This window comes from Trichosurus vulpecula, chromosome 9, assembly GCF_011100635.1.
Source record: "Trichosurus vulpecula isolate mTriVul1 chromosome 9, mTriVul1.pri, whole genome shotgun sequence".
Classification (NCBI taxonomy): domain Eukaryota; kingdom Metazoa; phylum Chordata; class Mammalia; order Diprotodontia; family Phalangeridae; genus Trichosurus; species Trichosurus vulpecula.
In genome coordinates this window covers 79,509,080-79,533,252 of record NC_050581.1, presented here as the reverse complement: position 1 = coordinate 79,533,252, position 24,173 = coordinate 79,509,080, and the positions used below count along the sequence as shown (strand labels likewise).

Genomic DNA, 24,173 nt, shown 5'->3' with positions numbered 1-24,173 from the left:
CACTTTTATGTACACTTACATGTTATTTCCCCCAAAAGAATGTGAGCTCCTTGAAGACAAGGACTTTTTTCCTTTTGTCTTTGCATTCTTAGGATAAATCCTTATTGGCTGATTCACATCCCACCCCTGTCCCAGTCTCTTCACCCACTGCATCTACCACACAGGACTTAAGTTTTTCTTTCTTCCTATGATTGACTTGCTTGTTTCTTCCTCCTTGACACCCTTCCCAAGCAAGCAGCAAAAACCTCATCGTCACACCCAACTCAATCTAACAATTACCCTACCCTTCACTTACATATTTATCAGTGGCTTATAAATACTCATATATATTTAATAGCACATTGCTTATTCTTTCTTTATTACTTACTGATTTAAGTTATATAAATCTCTGAAGGAGCTGCACATTTTATTGATTTGTACCCCCAAACCTATTACCATTGGGCCTATAAAAACTGTAGCACTCAATAAATGTTCACTGGGTTGGAAAAAGCTCATATGAATACAAGAAGCTTGAGAGAAAGATATGGGTTGGGGAAAAATTGTTGAGTGGGGTTTGGGGTTGTTTTTATTGCCTAGATTTGATTATTAGCCTTTGGTAGGCTAATTCAAATGTTTTTCCTCAGTAATGATTTAATGATTCAATAAGTACTGCTAAACACAATTTTCTCACTTACTGACAAAAAAAGAGGAGTGACACTGGGAATCCTCAGGTTTAATCCTGGCTCTGCCACCAGTTTATCTCATGACCCCAGGCATATCACTCTTCTCTGGGCCTCAGGGTTCTTTGTTTGTAATATGAGGGAATTTGGTCAGAATGATTTCTAAGTCCCTTTACTGTTCTAAGATCCTACGGTGCTATAACATACTTCAGTTATATAATACTAGAGTCAAACAAGGTACTGCGAGAGTGTGGAATGGCAGCTGAATGACTAGACTGGTGAAGGTGGGTATATAAGTCTTTGGGGGCCTCTTCAGCTCAAACCTATTGCCCTGTGTGGGAGCTGTCTCTACTCTATCCTGTTTCACCAAGATGTTAGTGCTGGGAGAGGCTATGGAAAGATAGGAACACCAATATATTATTGGTGGAGTTGTGAATTAGTTCAATTTTTTGGAAAGCTATTTGGAATTAAGGGCAAGTAGGTGACAGAGTGGATAGAGCACCAGACCTGGAGTCAGGAAGACCTGAGTTCAAATCCAGCCTCAGACACTTACTAGCTGTGGGACCCAGGGCAAGTCACTTAACCCTGTTTGCCTCGGTTCCCCGTCTGTAAAATGAACTGGAAAAGGAAAGGGCAAACCACTCCAGTATCTTTCCCAAGAAAATCACAAATGGGGTCACAAAAGAGTAGGATGTTATTGAAACTACGAAACAACAACAAATTTGGAATTATGCTAAATACATGGCTAAAATATCCATAGCCTTTGATTTGGATATTTCTCTGCTAGGCATAGACCACAAAGAAATCAAAGATAGAAAGAAAAATTCATAGCAAAAATATTCATAATAGCACTTTTTTGTGGTAACATTCAAGCAGAAACCAAGCAGATATGCCCAGGGACTGAGGAATGGTGAAATAATTTATGGAACAAAAATGTCATATATATCTATATCCATATATTTTTATCTATATATAGATATAGATATAGATGCTGAATTCTCTAATTTGTGGATGCACTGTTCTTCACCCCACTGGGTGTTATGAAACAATGATTTTGCCTTTGTATTTCTCATACCTAGCACAATACCTTGTACATAGTAGTTACTTTGTAAATAAAATAAAAGTTTGCTAAATTAAGACAAAATTTTCTTTCTTCTTTTTGTTACATTTTAAGTTCTGAATTGTCTCCTTCCCCAACCTGCACTAAGTGAGAAGCCACCATCTGACTCAAATTTATAAATATATGTAAAACCATACTATGTGTAATTCTATTTATCAGGTTTTTTTCTGGAAGTGGGTATCATCTTCCTTCACAGGTCCTTTATAGTTGATTTGAGTATTTATAGTACTCAGAATAACTCAGCTGTTCACAATTACTCTTGAACAATATTGCTGTTACTGTATACATTGTTCTCTTGGTTCTGCTCACTTCACTGTTCTTTATTTCATGCAAATCTTTCCATGTTTTTCTAAAATCAACCAGCTTATCATTTTTTATAGCACAGTAGTATTCCATCACAATCATATACCACAATTTGCTTAGCCATTCTCTAATTCATGGGCATCCCCTTAATTTCCACTTCTTTGCCACCACAAAGAGAGCTGTTTTAAATGTTTTAGAATATGTATAGGTTCTTTCCCTTTTTTCCCAATCACCTTGCAAACAGACCTAATAGTGGTATTGCTGAGTCAAAGGGTATACACAGTTTTATAATTCTTTGGGCATAATGCCAAATGGTTCTCCAAAATGGTTGAATCAATTCACAAATTTTTCCACACCCCCTCCAACATTTGTCATTTTCCCCTTAACATCCCAGCTAATTTGATAGATGATATCTCAAAGTTGTTTTAATTTGCATTTCTCTAATCAACAGTAATTTAGAGCATTTTTTCATGATTATATGATTTCTTCAAAAAACTGCCTGTTCATATCCTTTGACCACTTATTCAGTTGGGGAATGATCTATATTCTTGTAAATTTGACAAAGTTCTCTATATATTTGAGATATGAGACCTTTACCTGAGAAACTGTCTTGATGCTTGCTAAATTGAACTATTAAAAAAACCTGAGGCAGTAGTGAATTATTGGCCAACTAGACACCTGGTTCAAGAATTTATTTTTTAATGGAGAAATGTTCACATTGTCAAGACTTCCGTGTAACAAAAAGAACAAACCCCCCAGAACTAAAAGACAGTAGAGACAGCTTACCTCTCATAAGCTTCAATTACTGTACAACGGGGCTGCAAAGATTCTGTCCTAATCTGATCAGTAACATCTATCCTCTTATCAAAATATTGACATGAGCCCTGTATGCCATCCTTATTGTCTAAGATCATATGGATGGGGTAAACATCTTCCAAAGGGACTGGGTCTCTTCTTGACTCCAGGATTCCAGTTTCAAAGTCAATTTCTTCATACCTAAAATGAAAACACAAATAATAAGCCATGCTGATCTTCAGAAAATGAACTCTCAATATTTTCTAGTGACTCTCCAAAGGAGAATAAGTAGATGAACCAATCAATATGAAATCTGTTCTATACTAAGTGCTAGGGAATACAAAGATTAAATAGCTCTTATTCTCTTTTTTTAAAATTTTTTTTGGAGGGGGGAAGGCAGGGCAATTGGGGTTAAGTGACTTGTCCAAGGTCACAGAGCTAGTAACTGTGTCAAGTGTCTGAGGCCACATTTGAACTCAGGTCCTCCTGACTCCAGGGCTGGTGCTCTACTCATTGTGCCATCTAGCTGCCTCAAATAGCTCTTACTCTCAAGAAATTTACATTCTACCAATGCAGACAACATTTCTATAAGTATATACAAAATAAATGTCAAGTCATTTAAGGAAGTAGGACACTAACAACTGGAGGGATCAGTAAGGCTGTTCTGCAGAAGGCGCTTAAGTTCACTCTGGAAGGAATTTAAAGGAGACAAGACAAAGGTGAAAGAGTGTACTCCAAGAATGGGAAATGGCAAATATAAAGGCATGGATATGGAGAACAGAGTGTAATGTGTAAGGAACAGGGAAGGCCAGTTTGGCTGGACTACATAGTTTGACTCTTACCATAGTCATGGTCATGTCATGACCATATCATTCCCCTACTCAACTCCATAATGAGAAAAATCACTTTGGCAGCTATGTGGAAGCCTTAAAGTAGGGTAACAGTCTAGGCAAGACTGTTGACTATAAGGTGCTGTCTATGTGAATAATAAGAAGAGGAAGAATGGAAGATATGTAGTGCAAGTAGAAATGACAATTGATTGCATACATGCGGTGAGGGATTAAGGAGAACACTGAGATGAATCTGGGAGTCAGGAAAGATAATGGTGCCCTAGACAGAAATAGAGAAATAGGGAAATCTGAAAGAGGGGTGGATTTGGAGCAAAAGATACTGCGTTATAGTCTGGATGTGTTTAGTTTGAAGATGTCTCTGGGTTATCCAGTTAAAAATGTTCAACAGGCAATCAGTAAAGTAGAATTAGAGGTCAGAAAAGACTCAGCTGCACATAAAGATCTGGGAGTCACTTGAATAAAGATGATAAAGTTAGATTATTCAATTAGCCTTAGGTACAGACCATTTTTAGAGGCAAGGATGCTCCAGCAGAAACCACCTCTCTATCCTAGCAGCTGACACAGTGATTTACATAAATTGGGTGCTTAATTAATGCTTCTTTAATTTAGTTGAATCCTGTACTCCAACTCCAACTCACTAAGGCTATCCAGAGTACAGTATTTCTCATCTACCTTCACAGTTTCTCCTTTAAATCTGGATCACCTTGGTTCATATTAGTCTTTTTGGACCAAGCTACCTTCTTACTATTCCCCACCCCCCCAACCCCGTGCCTCTCAGTCTCCCTCACAGTATTCCATCTGCCAGGTTACTGATCTCCTTTAAAACTTTCCCAGATTAGGGGCAGCTAGGTGGCACAGTGAGTAGAGCACTGGTCCTGGAGTCAAGAGGAGCTGAGTTCAAATCCAACCTCAGACATTTGACGCACGTACTAGCTGTGCAACCTTGGGTAAGTCACTTAACCCCAACTGCCCTGCCCCCCCCCCAAAGCTTTCCCTCATTTTTCTCTCTTTTGCCTATAACTCTCACTATACTATCATCCATTCACATAATTTTGATCAGCACCTCTATGCTGAGAAGCAGCACAGTATGGTAGAAAGAGGATTGTACTGCAAGTCGCAAGATCCAAGTTGGAGTCCCTATTCTGCTAGTTTAATGCCAGTGTGACCATCACTTCTCTGATCTGAGCCTCTGCTCCCTCAGGTAGGAATTGATAACATTTGTATTACCACCAGTGTCATAAGGAAAGTGCTCTGTAAACCCTAAAGGATTATAAAAATGTTAGCTATTTTGCTAATGTATTCCAGTCTACAAAGGAAAGTCAGTAACTAAGGTGTTTTCATTTTCCCCCAGATGTTTCTTACATTTCTGTCCTTTGGCACCTTCACCTTGAAATCATTAAGTACTAAAGTATAAACTGATACAATTTTGAGAAGTTTGCTTTCTTTTGCATAAACTCTTTCTACTTGTTCTCTATAAAAAGATGCTAGCACATAAGCTGCAATTGTCACTCTGGTAGTCAATTTGTTTGTTTGTAAAGAGCAACAGAAGGGACAGTGGCCAAGTATCACACGAAATTATGTTTCTAGTTCCTCTCAGAACATGGTGAAACTAACTGACAAGCTTTTATATGCTTCTCCAAGAATAATCTGTGAGCTCTCCTGCCATTCAGCTTCAATATTTGAAATAGTTTTGTCCAAAGCAAAAATGTCAATATATGAGTGTATTTTTTGGTGGTGTATCAGTTTGTCAACTGAATCACTGGACGGGTATCTCATTTTTAGAGTACTAATACTTACATTAATGTTTGTAGACAATCTAAAAACTGTCATTCTTAGAATCAAAAGCAGATAAGGGCACAAGACTATTATATATTCTTATCTATGTCATGGGTTTCCATTGTTCAATGGCCAACATTCTGCAAAAAAAGAAGCTTTCTGAATTTAGCTAGGTGTGGTTCTCACAGTTCTTCAATAGTCAGCAATGATCTCTAATAAATCAATAGTAGCTAAGTAGTGCAGTGTACAGACTGTGAGAACTGGAGACAGGAAGACACAAGTTGAAATCCTGCCTCTGATACCTACTATTTTTGTAATCCTGGACAAATGACTTCACCTCTCTTGGCCTCAGCTTCTTCATCTACAAAACAGGGATGATAGAAGTACCTTTCTCACAATCAAATGAAATAGTAAGTAAAGTGCTTTGCAAACCTTAAAGCATTATGTAGATGCTATTATTATTAAATCTCACAGTCCTTTCATCCTTTTCATCCTATTCAATTTGACACTGCTGACTGCCCTCTCCTAGATATCACCTCCACAGGTTTTTGTGACAATACTGTTTCCTAGTTGGCCTTTTACCTGACTGGCTACTCTTATGCTCTCTCTCCTTTGAGTATTCCCCAAGCTTTTGTCCTAGGTCTTTTCCCCAACATTTTCTGTGTCATGGACTCCATTGAGAGTCTGGTGAAATCTACAAACCTCTCCTCAGAATGTAAATGCATAGAACAAAACATATAGGATAACAAAGGAAGTCAATTACATGGACATACAGTTATACATTTTTTTTAAATTCATGGATCCCAGAAAGTCCTATACTTTCTTGATAATCTTATCAACTCCTAAGGGTTCAATTATCATCTCTACGAAGATGACTCAGGTATATCCTTATCTATGTAGATAGATACAGCCCTATTCTCTCTTGTGGCTCCAGTTCCACATCACCAACTACCTAATGGATATTTTAAACTTGATATTCTACAGGCATCTCAAACTCACACTTAGAAAGCTGAATGAACACACTATTTTTCCCCCAAACTTCCCAACTTTCCTATTTTTTATCAAAGGACTACCATCCTTCTAACCTTCCAGGTTCATAATACTGACATTATCCTGGATTCCTTACTCTCCCTCAATCCACATATCCAGTCAGGAGCCAAGTTTTGTCATTTCTATTCTCACAGCATCTCTCACATGTGACCCTTTCTCTCCATTCACACAGCTGCCCCCTTAGTCCAGGCCCTTGCCATCTCTTTGCTAGATTATTGCACCATTCCAGCTCATCCTACATAGGGCTGCCAAAGTTATTTCTCTTAAGTAGAGACCTGTCCATGTGACTACACTATTCAATCAACTCCAAATAAAAACTCTGCTGTTTAGCTCTTAAAAGTCCTACACAACCTGGCCCCAATCTATCTTTCCAGACTTACTGGACATTAATTACTACACTACCCTTGTACTCAGTGATCCTGCCAAACTGTCCTCTTCTTTGTTCCTCCCATGAGACTCTCCAGCTCTAATCTCCATACAGTTTTGGGCAAGTAACAAACTCTGTGAGGTTCTGATTCCTCATTTATAAAATGGGGATGATAGTGTTTCTGACAGTATTATATTTTATATAGCTACTGTGAGACTCATCTGCAATACCATATTTAAAATGCTTTATAAGCCTCAAAGCATCTTATATGTCAACCACTACTGCTATTGTTGTTTTGCTCGTTTCATCTCCTTTTTCTTCTCCTCTGAGGGGCTTTGGTTGCACTCCTTTCAGTTTGGAATATTATGTATCCATTGGGGTGGGGACTCAGGAGTTAAGCTAAAACTCTCTGCTCTCAGGCCAGAGCTTCATCTACTTCATTTCTTGAATTCAAGGTCTAGAGGCATGAAGTTTCTATGGTGTCTTCAAGCCTTTAACTGCTTTCATTTCTTAAGAATGAAACATATTTTTTCATCAAACCCCAAAGTCCTACTCTGATGCCTTTTCTTGGTGGTAAGGTAATGCTGGGTCCTCAAAGGCTATTTACTCAAGCACAGGCTCTGGCAGGATCTTCCAGGCTGGCAAAATTTCAAGTATTGTGTAATCCCAATAGAATTTTTCTACTATTAAACAATCAATAAGTATTTATAAGGTGCATACTATGTACCAGGCACTGTGCTAGGCACTGGAGATGCAAGTGCAATGAAAGAAATAATCCCTAGTTGCAGGAACTTATATTCTAATGAACAAGCCCATGTGTATATACATGTTATGATATACACACACACATACACCCACATAAAATAAGAACATTATATATATGTAATACATATACGTACACACACAAACACATGTAGCAAAATGAACAAATACAAGTATAGATAAAGTATTTATATACAAGGTAGTTTGGGAAGAAGGGCACTCACAATTGGGAGTTCATGTAGAAGATGGTCAAATTCAAACCCAGGCTTTCCTGACTCCAAGAATAACACCATACGTATAGCCACACTAACATTTCAAAATAACAGATCCAGATTAAAATACCCCGAAGAGAAATCACCAGAGGACAGAGAAAATTAATTTCAACAATTATCCAAGAAATGAAGCTGGATCTAGCACAAAACATCAAATTGAGTCATACATATTTTAAAGGAGATGAAGGAGGATTTGGCATTGTTAAAGAAAAATATGACTTTTGTAATGAGAGAACTATTGTTGTTAAGAAGAGAGCAAGACAAACTGATAACAAAAAACCAATAGCAGAGAAATGGTGGAAAATGTGAATAAAAGAAGGGAATCAACAGGGAAAAAAAGTCTCAAACTTACAAGCCAAATTGGCAGATGGGGTAGAAAATGCAACAAAGCATGATGAAAAGATAACTAAACCGAAAAAAGTTTTGGAACTTTTATAAGCAAAGATGACAGAATCAAAATGGAGAGACAGTTTGAGAAGAATCAGATTACATGAAGAATATGGACCCACTCAAGACTATTTCCCCAAACTATCAAGCTCAAAGAATTCATCACCTGCCCTGAGATTCAGGATAACAAAATCTCAGAGTAAGAAGGGACAGAAGCCATCAATGAATGGATGAGACAATTCACACCTCTTTAAGAATCCCCTACATGACAAGCCAGACAAGTAGTCCTTCTAACCTTTGCTTAAAGAGCTCTAATGACTATCTCCCCCTAGGTAGCCCATTCCACTTTTCAAAAGTTTTAATTGTGGGAAGCTTTTCCTTAATCTTTATGTGTAAATATTTTAAAATTATAGGGTTAAGTTGACTACTCTAGAAATAGGCATTAGTTATGTGAGTTTATGTCAGAGTATTTGAATGTGTTGACAGATAGAGACATTCAAACTTTGTACTTGGATCTCAAAGACTGTGGGTGGCTATCAAAGCCACAAGGTTGGGATCAGACTAAAATTAGGAGTTACAGAAATTATTTCAGGTAAATTAGGTATCACGATAAAAAGGATTAAAATAATTGAGCATGGCAACTATATGACCATTAAGGAATCACTGACAGCTAAACAATATAAAAGCAATTATATATGGACTTAATAATGGTATAGGAACTCAAAATGTAAAGGTAAAGTTTGTTGAATTACAAAGCTGCAGATAGAAAAACACTAATGGTGAGAGAACTCAACATTCTACTTTCAGTAAATATAAGTTGAACGATATAAAAAGTCAAACAATATAAAATTTTAAACTCTTAGAACTGAATAGATTCTGAAAAAATTAGATTTTAATAACTATATGGAAAGAATTCAATTGGCTGATTAGAGAATTTACTTTTCATTCCGATGGAATATTTACAAAAAACTGATCACATTCTAGGGTACATAGAACATAAATGAAGAAAAACAGAAATTTTAAATGATTATTATAGACCATAGAGCAATTAGAATAATAATTAGTCAAGGAAATATGACTGAAAAATACAGTGCTAAACTGAAAACAAAAAAATTATTTGCTTAAGACTAGGTCAAAGATAAATTTAAGCAAACAACATGAATTATATTGAAAGAGCAATCATAATATACAAAATTTATCTAATGTAGCTAAAGCAATTTTAGAGGCAAATTTACTTCCCTGAATCTTTGTAACCAATAAAGGGGGAAAAGTTTAATAGGCTGTATTTGCAGTTTTTAAAACAAAATAAAAAAAAAAACCAACAAATTAGTACAACCAAAACAAGCAAAAAAGAGTTCATTAAAATTTTAAAAAGCAATGGAACTGAAAATTAAAGATGTTAACAACACCAAAGGAAACAAAGCTGTTTTTCAAAGACCAATAAAATTGATAAACTATAAGCTAAGTTAACTTTTAAAAGGTGGAATAAAATTAAGCTACTGAAACAAAAGAGAAATAGCAATGAAAAATAAAGAAATAATGAAAATTATTAAAGAATATTACAAATAGTGATATGACAACAAAATTGAGTGCGTAAAAAAGGATGAATACCTATAAAAATACAGCCAAATTCATGAGCCAAGCAATAGATGATCCAAGTAAACTAATATCAGAAAGAATAACAGAATGAGCCATTAATGAGCTGAGTTAAAAAAAAAATCAGAACTAGATGGATTCATAAGTGAATTCTAACACATATTTGGAGGATAATTAATTCCTCTGATATATAAAGCATTTTCAAATAGAAAGATTCAAGTCTATCTAATTCTATGAAGCATATTCTTCCAATCTCCAAACCAGGAAAGGATAGGCTAATATCGTTAATGAATATTTGTGATAGGAGCAGCATCTACTAGAATCCTTGCTATATAGACTAGGCTAGTTTTTCCTTAAAAGGCAAGAGAGTAGGACCTGAGTCACTGATGTGATTTATCAATTAATTAGCCGTGGTCCACAACTCTCCTGGGCATGGACCTAACCACAAGTAAAAATATACGAGAATATAGATGTTAATATGTGGTTTTCTAAGTCCAGCCTACAGAAATCCTTATACATGGTTTAGTGCTCCCTATTTCTACTGGATTTTGACAACATTGAAAAAAGTCCATGAGGAGTCAGTACCTCACAGACTTGATAAATGCCCCACTACTACTGGCGTCATCATACCATTCTTATCAACCAATATAACCTTCTGAACAGACATTTGCACAAGGAGACCATGGAGAACTACATCTATCTGAACAAGGCATGTATCCTTTCCATACCGTTAAGAAAAGGTTTTGGTAAGTGTTGGAGGGTCTATGAGTGCCTCATTTCATTTCAATTCCTAGCATGAACCACTGGATCAGCATCAGGCCTGATCTACAATAATACTGATGTGAAAATACTAAAATACTGGCAAATAGAATATACCAATATACAAAAAATATTAAGTGGAATTCATATCAATATCACAAGTATAATTCAATATCAGGAAATAATTAACATAAATCAACTGGTTTCCCAACTTCATTCAACTATCTCTCCTTTCTAAACCATTCCATAGCTAGCAGGGATTTTCCTAAAACACATGCCATTCACCAGCCTAGGAAGTTCCTGTAGTTCCTTACTGACTCCAGGATAAAATACTCCTTTATCTTTGCCTCTTAGAATCCCCAGCTTCATTCACAGGTTGGCTACAGCAACACTTTCTACATGCAACAAGCTCTCCCCTCACATTCATCTTGAATATGCTTTGTATTTACTTAAATGACTGTTATTTTCTATGTAGAATATAATTTTCTTGAGGACAGTGACTGTTTCATTTGCGTGTTGCTGTCCCTAGTGCCTTGTTAGCACACTGTAGGCATTTAATAATGACATGTAGAATGATTGATATAAACAATACATCTTTTTAAATTATATCAAAACAAAAAGTATAGAAAAAAGTAGTTGAAAAATTATTACCACTACATTTAAAAAAAAAAAAACCCAAACAACTCTGAAAATACAGGAATGGAACAACTTTTCCTTAATACAACAGAAGGCTCTTTGTCTGAACCAAGCAGGTATTTATTAAATGCCTACTATGTTCTAGGCACTGAGTGAGGGGCTTGGGATACAAGTCAAAAAAAAAAAAAGGAAAACTTTCATGCTCTCTAGCAGCTGACATTCTTAAAAGGGAGACAACATTCATACAAACACATATAAACAACAAACATAATTAAATACAAAATAGTTGGGAGGGTACTAGTGTTTGGGGGGCCTAATTAGGAAAGACTTTGTGTTAGAAGATGGCATCTGAGCTGCATCTTGAAAGAAGAGAGGGATTCCATGAGGCAAAAGTGAGGAGGAAGTACATTTCATGCATTAGGAACTAAGCAAATGCACTGAGAAGGGACTTGGGGTACAATGTGTGCAGAACAACAAGTAAGTCAGTTCGGGTGGTCCACGCAGTATAGAAAGAAGAATAATATATAAGAGTTATGAGGGTGGAAGGATATGTTGGAAACAGTTTGTGAAAAGCTTTAAATGCTAAGCCATCTTCAAACAGGGAAGTCTGGAAAGTGTTTTAGACCATGCTTCTATAGCTCTATGTCTTATTTTTCTTAGTGTTGGTATTAGAATATATATCTCATAGAAAGAACTGGGTGGACTGCCATCTTTCTTTTTGAAAACAATTTATACATAATTGGATTTGTTCTTTAAACATTTGGAAAAATTCACTTATGAAATTATCAGGGATAGCCCTGATTTTTTTTTAAAGATGGTAGCTCATTAATAGATAATTCAATTATACTTTTTTCCTCTTTTTATCGCCAGTGTTTGCAGAATACCTAACAAATAGAAGGTGCTTAATCAATGATTGTTGACTGACTTGAATCACATATTCCTTTTTTTATAAATTTGTTTTTTTAATTGTTGTAGACATGCATTCTTTTCTTACATGCTTAATTTTATTAGTATATCACTGCAATATCATCCAGTTATTTTCATTATTCACTACTTGTTATGATTTACCCCCTTTTAATCAATAATTCGGTTTTTCTTTTTTTTGATTAATATTCTATCAATTTTGTTGGTCTCTGAAAAACAGTCCTTTGCTGTTTCTATGTTGGATCATTACAGAAAAGATGTGTTCTTTTCTACTTCATTTTTATTTAATTTTATTATTTAATGATAAAAAAAAAAAACTACTTTATTCCCTCCTATATCCCTCCCCTGTTGGAGGAAAAATATCTTTTGTAAAAATATGCATATTCAAGCAATGTCCAAAAATATACATGTCATTCTGCACCGTGAGCCCATTATCCATCCATAGGTAGGTAGCATGCTTTATTACTGATCCTCTGGAATCAAGGTTGGCCATTACACTGATCAGAGTTCTGAAATCTTTCAAGGTTGTTCATCTTTACAAAGTTGTTATTGTATAAATTGTTCTGTTCACTTCACTCTGCATCAGTTTCAATGAGTATCTGTTAAAGTGGCTTCTATGTACAACCTGGTATGGTCAGTTTTATAGTTCAGGAAATTTAGACTTGTGGGTATTAATTTTAAACATGTTCTTTCCATTTAACTTGAATTCAGGACTCTAGTAAGTCTCTTAACTATTCAACAACAGCTTTCTCCCTTATAGTTTTATAGCTTTATGCTCAAGGTGTTTTTCCTAGAGGATACCAAACTATTTTGTAAGCATCTTCTTCATCCATTTGCACATCATTCAGTTTTACTTTTGGATTCAAACTCAAAGCCTTCAGTGTCTATTTTTCCTTGTTCCAAATTAAGAATTTTGCACTTTTAAGTGTAAATGACATTTTGTTATCACTGTAAAGAGTCCATGGGAAAGAGCTGCTTAGTGGTTTTTAATGGGAGTCATATAATTTGAAGTCATTCATGTGCATCAAATGCTTCATAAGAAATTTAGATTTGACTCATTAATTTGGAAGCCATGCTTTGTTCTATTTAAGAGGGGCAATAATTGATTTAAAGCTAAGCAAAAACACCATGGTTTAAATTATTATTTTATTCATTCATTCATTTACCAGATCTACAGTTTCATCCCTGTAGCAATCTCCTCTAGTAGAGGAACTCCTCTACTAGTGTACACTAGCATCAGTCTTAAGAGAGATGCCGGTTTTACTGAGCGGTGAGACGATGTGCCCAAGGTCATATAGGGTTCTATCCTGGGTCATCTTCTCTGCTTCCTCTATGCTAGTTCACTTGGTGATCTCATCAGTTCCCATGGATTCAAACATATATATATATATGTATGCATATGTATATGCATATGTATGTATATTAGGTACCCAACACAACCTCACGTAGCCCCACAACACTCCTAAGTGCAGCCAGAACCCGATTAAAATGTAGTTAGTAAATATGTAACATGATAAATAAAAGTACAATTAAAAAGGTAATACATTTCTAGGGCTGTATCCCTAGAGATCACACAAGTGGGAAAAGGACCCATGTGTACAAAAATATTTATAGCAGCTCTTTTTGTGGTGGCAAAGAATTGGAAATAAAGGGGATGTCCCTCAATTGGGGAATGGCTAAACAAATTGTGGTATATGAATGTAATGGAATACTATTGTGCTATAAGAAATGAGGAACAGACTCACTTCATAATAACCTGGAAAGACTCACGTGATCTGATGCTGAGTGAGGGGAGCAGAACCAGGAAAACATACACAATTATAGATACACGGTATTTGTGATGACTAATTTTGATAGACTTGGCTCTTCTCAGCAATATAAGGTTCTAAGACAGCTCCAAAACACTCATGAAGGAAAAAGCTATCCACATCCGGAGAAAGAATTAGAGTCTGAATGCAGATTGAGGCAAACTATTTGCTCTCTCTTTTTTTCCCTTCTTTTTTGGTTTTGTTTCTTCTTTCTCACGATTCATTCCATTGGTTATAATTCTTTTTTACAACTTGACTACTGTGTAAATAAGTTTAATGTGAAGGTATGTGTAGAACCTATATCAGATATTATGCCATCTTGGGAAGGGAGGATAGGGAGGAGGAGAAAATTCAGAACTCAAAAACTTGTGGAACTGTGTTGTAAACTAAAAATAAAAAAAAAATTAAAAAGGTAATACCACATTTTACAACTAAGTCATAGGGGCAACTAGGTGGCACAATGGATAGAGCATTGGCCCTGGAGTCAGGAGGACCTGAGTTCAAATTAGGGCTCAGACATTTACTAGCTGTGTGACCCTGGGCAAGTCACTTATCCCCGATTACCTCCAAAAACCCCAAAACAAACAAAACAAAAATTAAGTCAATATGCAAAGATCTTTATGTTCAGCCTAGTGGGCATTATTTCTATTTGACTTTGATATCACTGATGTAGATGATTCTCAGATTTATCAGTCTAGCCCTAATCTCTTAGACAGTAGCTAGAACCTAGGAATGTGACCCATGATTCCACAGAAAATGTAAACTATCTTGAGTAAATGTAAACAGCAGAAAAAGCTCCAACTAGACCAAGTTGTCCTATGGGAGAACTTGCACATGACTGTGGGCCATCCTTAGCACTATTCCTTCTTTGTTCTGTTTCTATATAATACCTGGCTTGGCCTGGGGTTGGTGAGGGAATTCATTTTACTTTGTCCTGCTGCCCAGAACAACTGGCCTCTTGTGACTAAACTCCTCCAATTAACCCTAATAATAGCTATTAATAACCAAGCTGGTATAAGCCCCTCTTTCTTCAGTATTTCCTTGGGAGGTATGCTACCCTACAGTTGGCATAACTAGGGCAGATCTCTGCCCCCTTACATTTGGCAGAGTTGGCAGGATAGTCTACTTCTCTATAGATCTTGTGCCCTTAACATCTCTCTCCTGACCTCCAGTCTCAAATCTTCAACTGCTTACTGGATATCCTGAAATGGATGACCTATGGACATCTTATACACATGTCCAAAACTGAACTCATTTTCTTTTTCTCCAAGCTGTTCTCTCTTCCTAACATTCCTATTACTGTGGAGGGTAAAACCACCTTCCCAGTCACTCAGGCCCAAAACCTAGATGTCACCCTCAACTCCTCACTTTCCCACCCTGCTATCCCTTCTCCCTCTATTCAATTTGTTCCTAACTCCCTTTACAATATACCTGACATGTGGTCATTTAGCCTTTTATTTCTAGTGAGGGGAACCCATCACTTCCTCGTGTAACACATCCTACTTCTGTATAGTTCCAATTATGAATCCCAAATTTTCCTCTTTGCAACCTCTCCCCATTGCTCCCAGTTCTGTTCTTTGAGGCCAAGTAGAAAAATGGTTCTCTCATCTACTTGATTGTCCTTCAAATTCCTCAAATACTTGAGGACAGTTTCTTAAATTGAACCACTTAGGGCATGATCTTGAGGACCCTCCCTATTCTTAGAATCCTCTAACATAGTGAATGCCAGAGCAGTGTAATGACAATTTAGATCTGAAGATTTTTCCCACCCATTAATAGGCCACAGTAGGTAAACAGAACAGTGGCATGATTCCATTAAGTGTGTGATCAATCAATCAGAGGATGGGAAAATAGGTCCTATTCCACCCTCCCCATAACTGCCAATTGTGGGACTTGTCTTCAACACAGACACACATCCCCAATCCTCCCTTCACCCATAAGAAAACCTAACATTCCTCTATTCCACCCCTTGTCTCAGCTGTGTAAGCTCCCAACCTTCTAGAGAAGGTTGTATCAGACAAAGTATCAGCCCCTTACAGTTAGAACCTAACCCTAACCAGGGAGCCCATGCCAGCAGATGGACAATTCCCAATGTCCCAGTGAGACTGCCTCTCCCCAGTCTTCATTTTTGGGGACCAGAGTGAGCTGCACAAGATGAATGGGCATATCAATATATTCACACTATCTTTTCCCCCAAACCTACCACTCTTCCAAATTCCCCCATTTCTGTAAAGATGACAGCATTCTTTCAAAAGCCCACCAGGCTCACAAGCTTTATGCCAACCTTGACTCTTCTCCATAACATCACAAATGTCTCCCCTTCTCAACTCTAACAAAACCACTGCCCTAGGTCAGGCCCTCATTGCCTCCCCTGAATTAATGAAATGGGATCCTGATTATTCTTCCAGTCTCGAGTTTCTCCCCAATCCAATCCATCCTCCATACATCTGCCAGTGATTTTCCTAAAGCAGAGGGCTGACATTGCTGCACCCCCCCCAAACTAAAGTTCAATGACTCCCTACTATTTTTGGGATCATGTATAAATTCCTCTGTTTGGCATTTAAAGTCCTTCCCAACCTAGCCTCAATCTACCTTTCCAACCTTCCAATATCTAACTTTCCTTCCTGCACTCTAGAGTCCAGCCAAATTGACCTTCTTGATGGTTTCTCACACTTAAACAAAAATGCAACTAAAATATTCACACATGAATATGAAATTAAGGTACAATACCAATCATTAAACAGAACGACACAAAAAGAGAAATGGATGTATACGGATAACTTTCTACTGAGTTGGAATCAGACAATTTACTTCTGATTGCTATTTGAACATGGCATTTCATGAATATCTACATACAAGAAACAGGGCTCCTGCCAAAAAGCTGTTATATATTCACTGACTATTATGATTTATTATTTGTTTGTTGTATTATCTATTTTCAAGTCTGCCTTATCCTCCAGGATATACACAATTTTTTTTAGAAAATAATGAAGTATATTCAATTATGTTGCTTAAAGGCAATAGTTTTTTATATAGTTAATAAGATAAAATCTGTCAAAACATTGTCATCTTTAGCTCTGCCCTTTTATATTTTGATGTATGTTTTATAATGTGCACAGTATATAAGCAGAGTAGTGCACATTTATAATTTTTTTAGAAATATGTTTATTGGAAGAGTCATACTGAAATTTTTTTTTTTAATGACAAGTGGGTGCTCAAAAGTTTAGATCCTACTGCTCTAACTTATCAAAGTCCTTCCTAAAATATGGTATCCAGCACCCAACACAATATTCCAAATATAGTCTGACTAGGGTAGAGCACAGTGGTATCCTAGACACCATGCCCCTCCTAAAATAATTTCTGATTGCATTAGCTTTTTATTTTTAGGCTGCCACATCATACAAGCTCACAAGCCACCAAAATGTCCAGATCTTTTTCAGACAAACTTCTAACCATGCTTTCTACATTCAAGTGACACAGTGGATCTGAGCTCAAATCCATCTTCAGATACTTACTAGCTGTGTGACCCTAGGCAAGTCATTTAACTCTGTTAACTTCAGTTTCCTCATCTGTAAAATGGGGATAATAAACACACCTACCATCCAGAGATGCTGGGAGGAGAAAACGTAATATTTGTAAAGCACTTTGCAAAACCTTAAAGTGCTACATAAGTGATGATGATGATGATGATATCTTGTCCCTATCGACTTTCTGAACCCAAATGAAAGATCTGAAAGTATGTTATATTACATGAACTCCTCCAAAACACCTTCCCCTATCATGATATCTAAAAAATAAAATTAAAGGGTAAGAGAGGAACGTACTGGGAGAAAAAGAAAGGGAGAGGCAGAATAGGGTAAATTATCTCACATAAAAGAGGCAAAAAAAAGCACTTAATTGGGTATAGAAATCTATCTTACCCTACAGGAGATAAGAGAAGGGGGGGCGGGGTGATAGAAGGGAGGGTAGACTGGGGGAGGGGGTAGTCAGAAGCAAAACATTTAGAATGGGGGTGGGGTGCCTAAGATGGAAGGAAATAAAATCATCAATAGTAACCGTGAAAAAAAATTTGAACCAAGTTTTTCTGATAAAGGCCTCATTTCTCAAACATACAGAGAACTGAGTCAAATTTATATAAATTTATACAACTCCCCAATTGATAAATGATCAAAAGATATGACCAGTTTTCAGGTAAAGTAATCAAAGCTATCTATACCATATGAAAAAATGCTCTAACTCGCTGACTAGAGAAATGCAAACTGAAACAATCCTAAGGTACTACCTCATATCTATTAGATTGGCTAATAGGACAGAAAGGGTAGGTGACAAATACTGGAGGGAATGTGGGAAAAATGAGACATTAATGCTTTGCTGGTGGAATTGTGAACTGATTCAACCCTTCTGTAAAGCAATTTGGAACTATACCTAAAGAGCTATAAAACCATGTTATGCCCTTTGATCTAGCAATACCACTACTAGGTCTGTATCCCAAAAGAGGATAAGAAACAAGAAGGAAAAGGCCCTTTATGGACCAAAATATTTATAGCAGCTCATTTCTGGGGGCAAAGTATTAGAAATTGAGGGGATGCCTATCAGTTGGGGAATGGCTGAACAAGTTATGGTACACGATTATGATGGAATACTACTGTATTGCATATTGAGCAGTATGCTCTCAGAGAAACCTGGAAAGACTTGCATGGACTGATGCAAAGTGAAACGTACTGTACAAAGTAACAGCAATATTGTAAAATGACCAGCTGTGAATGACTTGGCTCTTCTCAGCAATACAGTGATCCAAGACATCTCTGAAAGACTTACGATGAAAAATGCTATCCATCTCAAGAAAAAGAACTGATGGTGTGTGAATAGAGATTGAGGGATCTTTTTTTTTTAATTTTTCTTGAGTGTTTTTTTGTCTGTTTTCTTTCACACCATGAATATTATGGATATGTTTTGCATGACTTCACATGTATAACCTATATCAAACTACTTGCCTTCTCAATGTGGGAGAAGGAGGAGGAAGGGAGAGAATTTGAAACTCCAAGTTTTAAAAATGAACATTAAAAATTGTTTTTAAAATAAAAATAAATTAAAAAATAGAATAAGAATAAAAAAGATCTTTTCTGTACCAAAAAGAAAAAAAAGAAACTTTCCCTATTCCACATATTTACTTTGCTCTCCTCTTTAACTTCCTACAGAACTAATAATCTGGGTCAGCACTTAGCACAGGTGTATAAGAATTTAATAAATATTTATTGATTTGACTACCTCCAAGTTAAGCCCCCCATCATGTTTCTTCTTTTAGCTTTTCTCAACTAGCTATGAGCTGTCCTTTCTTTTTCTTCTACCCTACACTGACTATGATTCCAGTCTGGACACACAGTATGGCACTCAACCACTTATTTATTGATAACACTCATTTCTTCTATAGGAACTACCACCAACTTTGTCTAGACACTATATTATTTCAGTAGCCTTCTAATTACTCTGTTTTGCCTCCATTCTTCATTTATTATTCTTGCATACCATAGTGAGAATATTCTTTCTAAAGTCCAATTAAAACCATGCTGTTCTCCCCCCACCAAATTTGCATTGTTTCCTCACTGTCTAAAGGGTAAAGTTCAAACTCTTTTCTCAAGTCATGGTCCTCCCTTTCTCAGCCAAAGTCCAAGAAAAGTTGTCTACACTAACTTCTCAACCCTTTGCAATCTGGCTTCTTTCCTTATTATTCTACTCTCCTCAAAGTGACTGATGACCTCTTAACTGCCAAACCTGATGGTTTCTCCTCTCTCATCATCATTCTACACCCCTTCTTCACTTGACACTCCTGACTGTCTTTTTTCCCTTGATATTCTTTCCTCTGGGTTTCCTTGAACCTCCTTTTTCCTGGTTTTCCCCTACCAGTCTGACCACTCCTCAGTCTCTTTTGCTGGCAAATTATCCATATCGCATATCCCGTAACTGTGGGTCTCCATGGTTCCATCTAGAACTTTCTTCTCTTCTGATGACCTCATTAACTCCTATGAGTTTAATAATCATCTCTATGCAGATGACTTTCAAATCTATAAATACAGTCCCAGTCACATCACCAACTGCCTAATGGACACTTCAAAAGCCATCTCAAACTCAACACATATAAAACAGAATCCCTTATCTACACTGCCCCCTATCCCTACCCCACAATCCCTCTTCTAAATCTCCCATTTCTGAGGAAAGCCTCACAATTCTTGAGTCTCCTGGTTTGTAGCCTCAGTCTTAGCCCTAATGCCTCACTCCCCTTAAAAGCACATATCCTATCAGCTGCCAACTCTTTCCATTTCTACTTTTACAAAATTTTTCATTATCTAACCCCTTTTCTCTATTCACTTACTTTAGTTCAGAACTTTGTTAACTCTTGCCTTGATTACTGCAAAAGCCTCCTAACTGCTCTCCTGGCCTCAAGATTTTCTGCTCTCTAACCCGTGCTTCAAAAGCCTGACAAAGTGATTTTCCTTAAGCACAGGTCTGCCCATATCACTCCCTTACTCAATAAATGGCTTCCTATTGCCTCCAGGAAAAAAAAAAACAACACGTTTTTGTTTAACTTTTAAATTCCTTCACAACCTGTCCCCAAACTATCTTTCCAGCCTCTCCTACTCCCCTTCCACCACTTGTCCCTGCCCTTGAATGAAATCCCTCCTCGTTTCTAGAATTTATTTCTTCCTTCAAGAGGTAGATCAAACAGCATCTTCTCTCAAACCTTTTCTGATGCTTCTCAACTACTAGTAACCTCTCCCTAACTCACTTGTATCCAGTATGTATTCTCTTTATATTTATTCTATGTAAGCTCCTTCAGAGTAGAGAATGTTTCATTGTGCTTATATTCCCAATCCCAGCCCATAGTGCTGGGAACACAGAAGGCACTTAAGTGCTTGCTGACCGAAATGATGTCTTGTTTCCCTTACTAAACTACAGTGTCCTAGGGGCTAGGGAAGAGGGAGGCAGGACCTTATTAATCTATGTAACCTGTGCAACATCTGGCACAAAGCTTTGCACATTAGTAGGTACTTGGTGAAGCTAGAACAGAAAGAGGGCTTAGAATTCAGTCACTGAAGATCGCAGGCCTTAGAACTAGAAGAGAATTTAGAGGTCTTTTACTCCAAACTCATTTTACACATGAATAAAATGAAGCTCAGAGATGTTAAGTTGACTTGTTGAAGGTTACATATGTAGCGTAGTAAGTGGCAAATTCAAAATTCAAATCTTAGTTCTTTGGCTACAATTTGACTGCATTTTCTACCATATGATACCGCCTCACTTCTTCATTTAAGAGAGGGGAAAATGGCATCTAAGCCCTTAGGGTACTCAATTAAGTACTTCAAAAATATTAAGTGCCTAGTACATGTAAAACATATACAAAGAAGAAGTTCTCTTTTGTTTTCCAGAAGCTTAATCGAGGAGAAGAAATTGAGGACTCGTACATACACATATAAAATACAAAATGAAGTATGGTAAGAAAAAAGGAGTTCCAACAAAGTGCTCTAAAGAAAGTCTGAGGAAGGAGAAAACACATTGTGCAATGGGTACCAGGCCTGATGGAGGAGGTGAGATCTGAGCTGAGACTTGAAAGGTGAGAATGACTTTAACGAGATGAGATTAGGGAGTAGATTTAATGCATAGAGGATAGCACAGCATCAAGTTGAAACTGGTGAAGTCAGTAGTCTAGTGTGGTTGGAGTATAGAATGCTCGAAGGAGAATAATATGAAATAAGCTCAAAAATATAGATAGAAGGCAGGTGTAAAGCACCTTAAGCACTGAGAATTTGTATATTATGCTACAGGCAATCAGGAACCACTTAAATTTTTTAAGCAGGAGAATGGTGCAGTCAGAATAGTTTGGCAGTTTCATGAACGGTTATTTGATAAAATTAAATATTTCTAATAGAGTAAATTATCAGGAATATTATACACACATAGAGTCCTGAACTAGGGTTCTTTTCCTGGTTCTGATATATATTAGCTGTTTGACCTTTAGCATGTAATTCCTCCTATAAAATGAAGGGGCTGGACTCCAGATGACCTCTAAGAAGAGAAAATGTGATGATGTGGTGGAAAGACCAATTGACTTGGAGTTAGGTGTACTGGTTTTGAGTATCGGCTCTACCAGACACATTATGTTAAATGTCACTTCCCCTCTATGGATACCAAATTATTCATACAACCCAACTCAAAGTACTTCAATTTAATAAGCAGCTACTATGTACAGAGTACTGTACTGGGAACTAGGGGAGAAAAGATGTTTAGATAAGACACACAATTTCCCTGCCCTTAAAGAGCTTAAAAGAAGGTAGGGTGTTCTAAAATAATCCAGTTGGAATACATGATGTTGAAGGTCTCTTTTAGCTCTAACCATCTATAAATCTAGAGCTTTTCCATTTCCAAAACCCAACTCAGTGCTGGGGGAGCTAGATGGCACAGTAACTGCAGGGCCTAAAGTCTGGAAGACTTATCTTACTGAGTTCAAATTCAGCCTCTGACTCTTACTAGCTGTGTGACCCTGGGCAAGTCACTTAAAACTGTTTGCCTCACTTTCCTCATCTGTAAAATGAGCTGGAGAAGGAAATAGCAAACTCCAGTATCTTTGCCAAGAAAATCCCAAATGGGGTCACGAAGGGTTGGACGCGGCTGAACAACAAGCGTGGGCCTGACTTCCAATCGGCCTGTCAGCTATTTGGTACCCATGAGATGACCTTGGATGGGTCATTTCTCCACCTCGAGCCTCAGTTTTCTGGATCTGTAAAACGAGGAGGTTGGCCTAGATAGATCTCTCAGTCCTTTCCAACTCTGCATCCATCAATGGCTCCTCGTCCCTCCCAGACTAAGGTCCAGGGCCCAGCTCGGGCTCCCCGGGATCTGGGGTCTCACTTCAGATCCCCACTTCCCGCCTGCCTCCAGATCCTATCTCCTTCCCGTCCCCACCCCCAGAGCCTGGCCGGGCCGGGCCCCTGACCTGTCTTGCAGCAGGAGTTCAGGTCGATCCCTGGGCTCCACGTAGAAGCGGATGTCGGAGTGGGCTGCCAGCGCCCGCCACAGGAACTGCTGGGTGTGGGGCTCCATCGGCAGCGGGAAAGGTGGCACCCGCGACTCCAGGCGGCTCCACAGCGTGGGCACCGACAGCCCGTCCAGTCCCTCCAGGGCCACTTCGTCCAACAGGGACTCGAGAGCGTCCATCCTTCCCCGGCTCAGTCAGCCAGCGCCTCGAGGAGGCCCACAGAGCGCCGGCGCCGGCGGTGACGTCACTACCGGCGAGGAGGCGGGCCGGGCTCTCCATAGGCTGTAGTCATTGGCCGGCGGCAGGTTTGTAACCAGGGGAACTGCAAACACTGTCGGGGCTGCTTCCGGTCCAAGAACCCGGAACCGCCGCTGCTTAGGGATGGAGGGTGAGTGTCCGTAGGGCCTGTGACCCTGCCCCTCGGGGATCCTAGGGCCCGTCTCCTCGCCTCCTGAGTGCTCACCCATTCCCGTGGGTCCGGGTGTGGGGTTTCCGCCCTCTCGGGCTGGTGGTGGTGCTTCTTAGTGGGCCTGGGCCCCTCGGGGGTCGCAGTGGCGGGGTGTGCTGGAATGGGGAGAGGGAGATGTGGAGGCCCGACCCAGGCCTGTTTGCTTTTGACCTGTCCAAGTCTTCCTTCTCCCTCGGTATAGGACTTCTGTAAAATGCGGGGGGGGTGGGGGGGTACACATTTGGGTTCGGGGAGGGAAGGAGGAGAAGGAGAAAAGTGATAACAATCATTCACATTTATAAAGGGCTTTTTACCAAAGGGTGCTCCTTACACTTCACCCCGAGGAAAAAAGTGCAAACCTTTTACCCTTTTTGCAGATGAGGAAACTGAGATCCAGATAGGTTCAGTAATTTGCACAGGTCACAGCCAGGTAACCAGTGCCAGGGCTCAGACACCTACCCTGGTCGTCTAGAACTGTGCTCTTTCCGATAACCTACCCCCTGGCCTGCAAAGAAAACTTAAATGATGGCTGAGACTTGATTCAGATCACTTCGGGTCAGCCCTGAGGTTAGACATCTGACCTGTGCTCTTCTAATTATCCTCAGCCCTAGCACAGGACCCGTGGCTGC

At 38.3% G+C, this 24,173-nt stretch overlaps 1 protein-coding gene across 1 annotated transcript in view; it reads right to left on the bottom strand.

Moving 5' to 3' along the window:
* Positions 1–23,370, bottom strand: part of GTF3C1 (general transcription factor IIIC subunit 1) — a 116,121-nt gene extending 92,751 nt beyond the window's left edge. The window contains exons 1-2 of the mRNA XM_036737963.1: positions 23,055–23,370; positions 2,869–3,078 (exon numbers count right to left, since the gene is read on the bottom strand). Of these exons, the coding sequence (XP_036593858.1) occupies positions 2,869–3,078; positions 23,055–23,275 (431 nt within the window). The 5' untranslated portion in view covers positions 23,276–23,370. The remainder of the gene's footprint in view (positions 1–2,868; positions 3,079–23,054) is intronic.
* Positions 23,371–24,173: the final 803 nt, after the last annotated feature.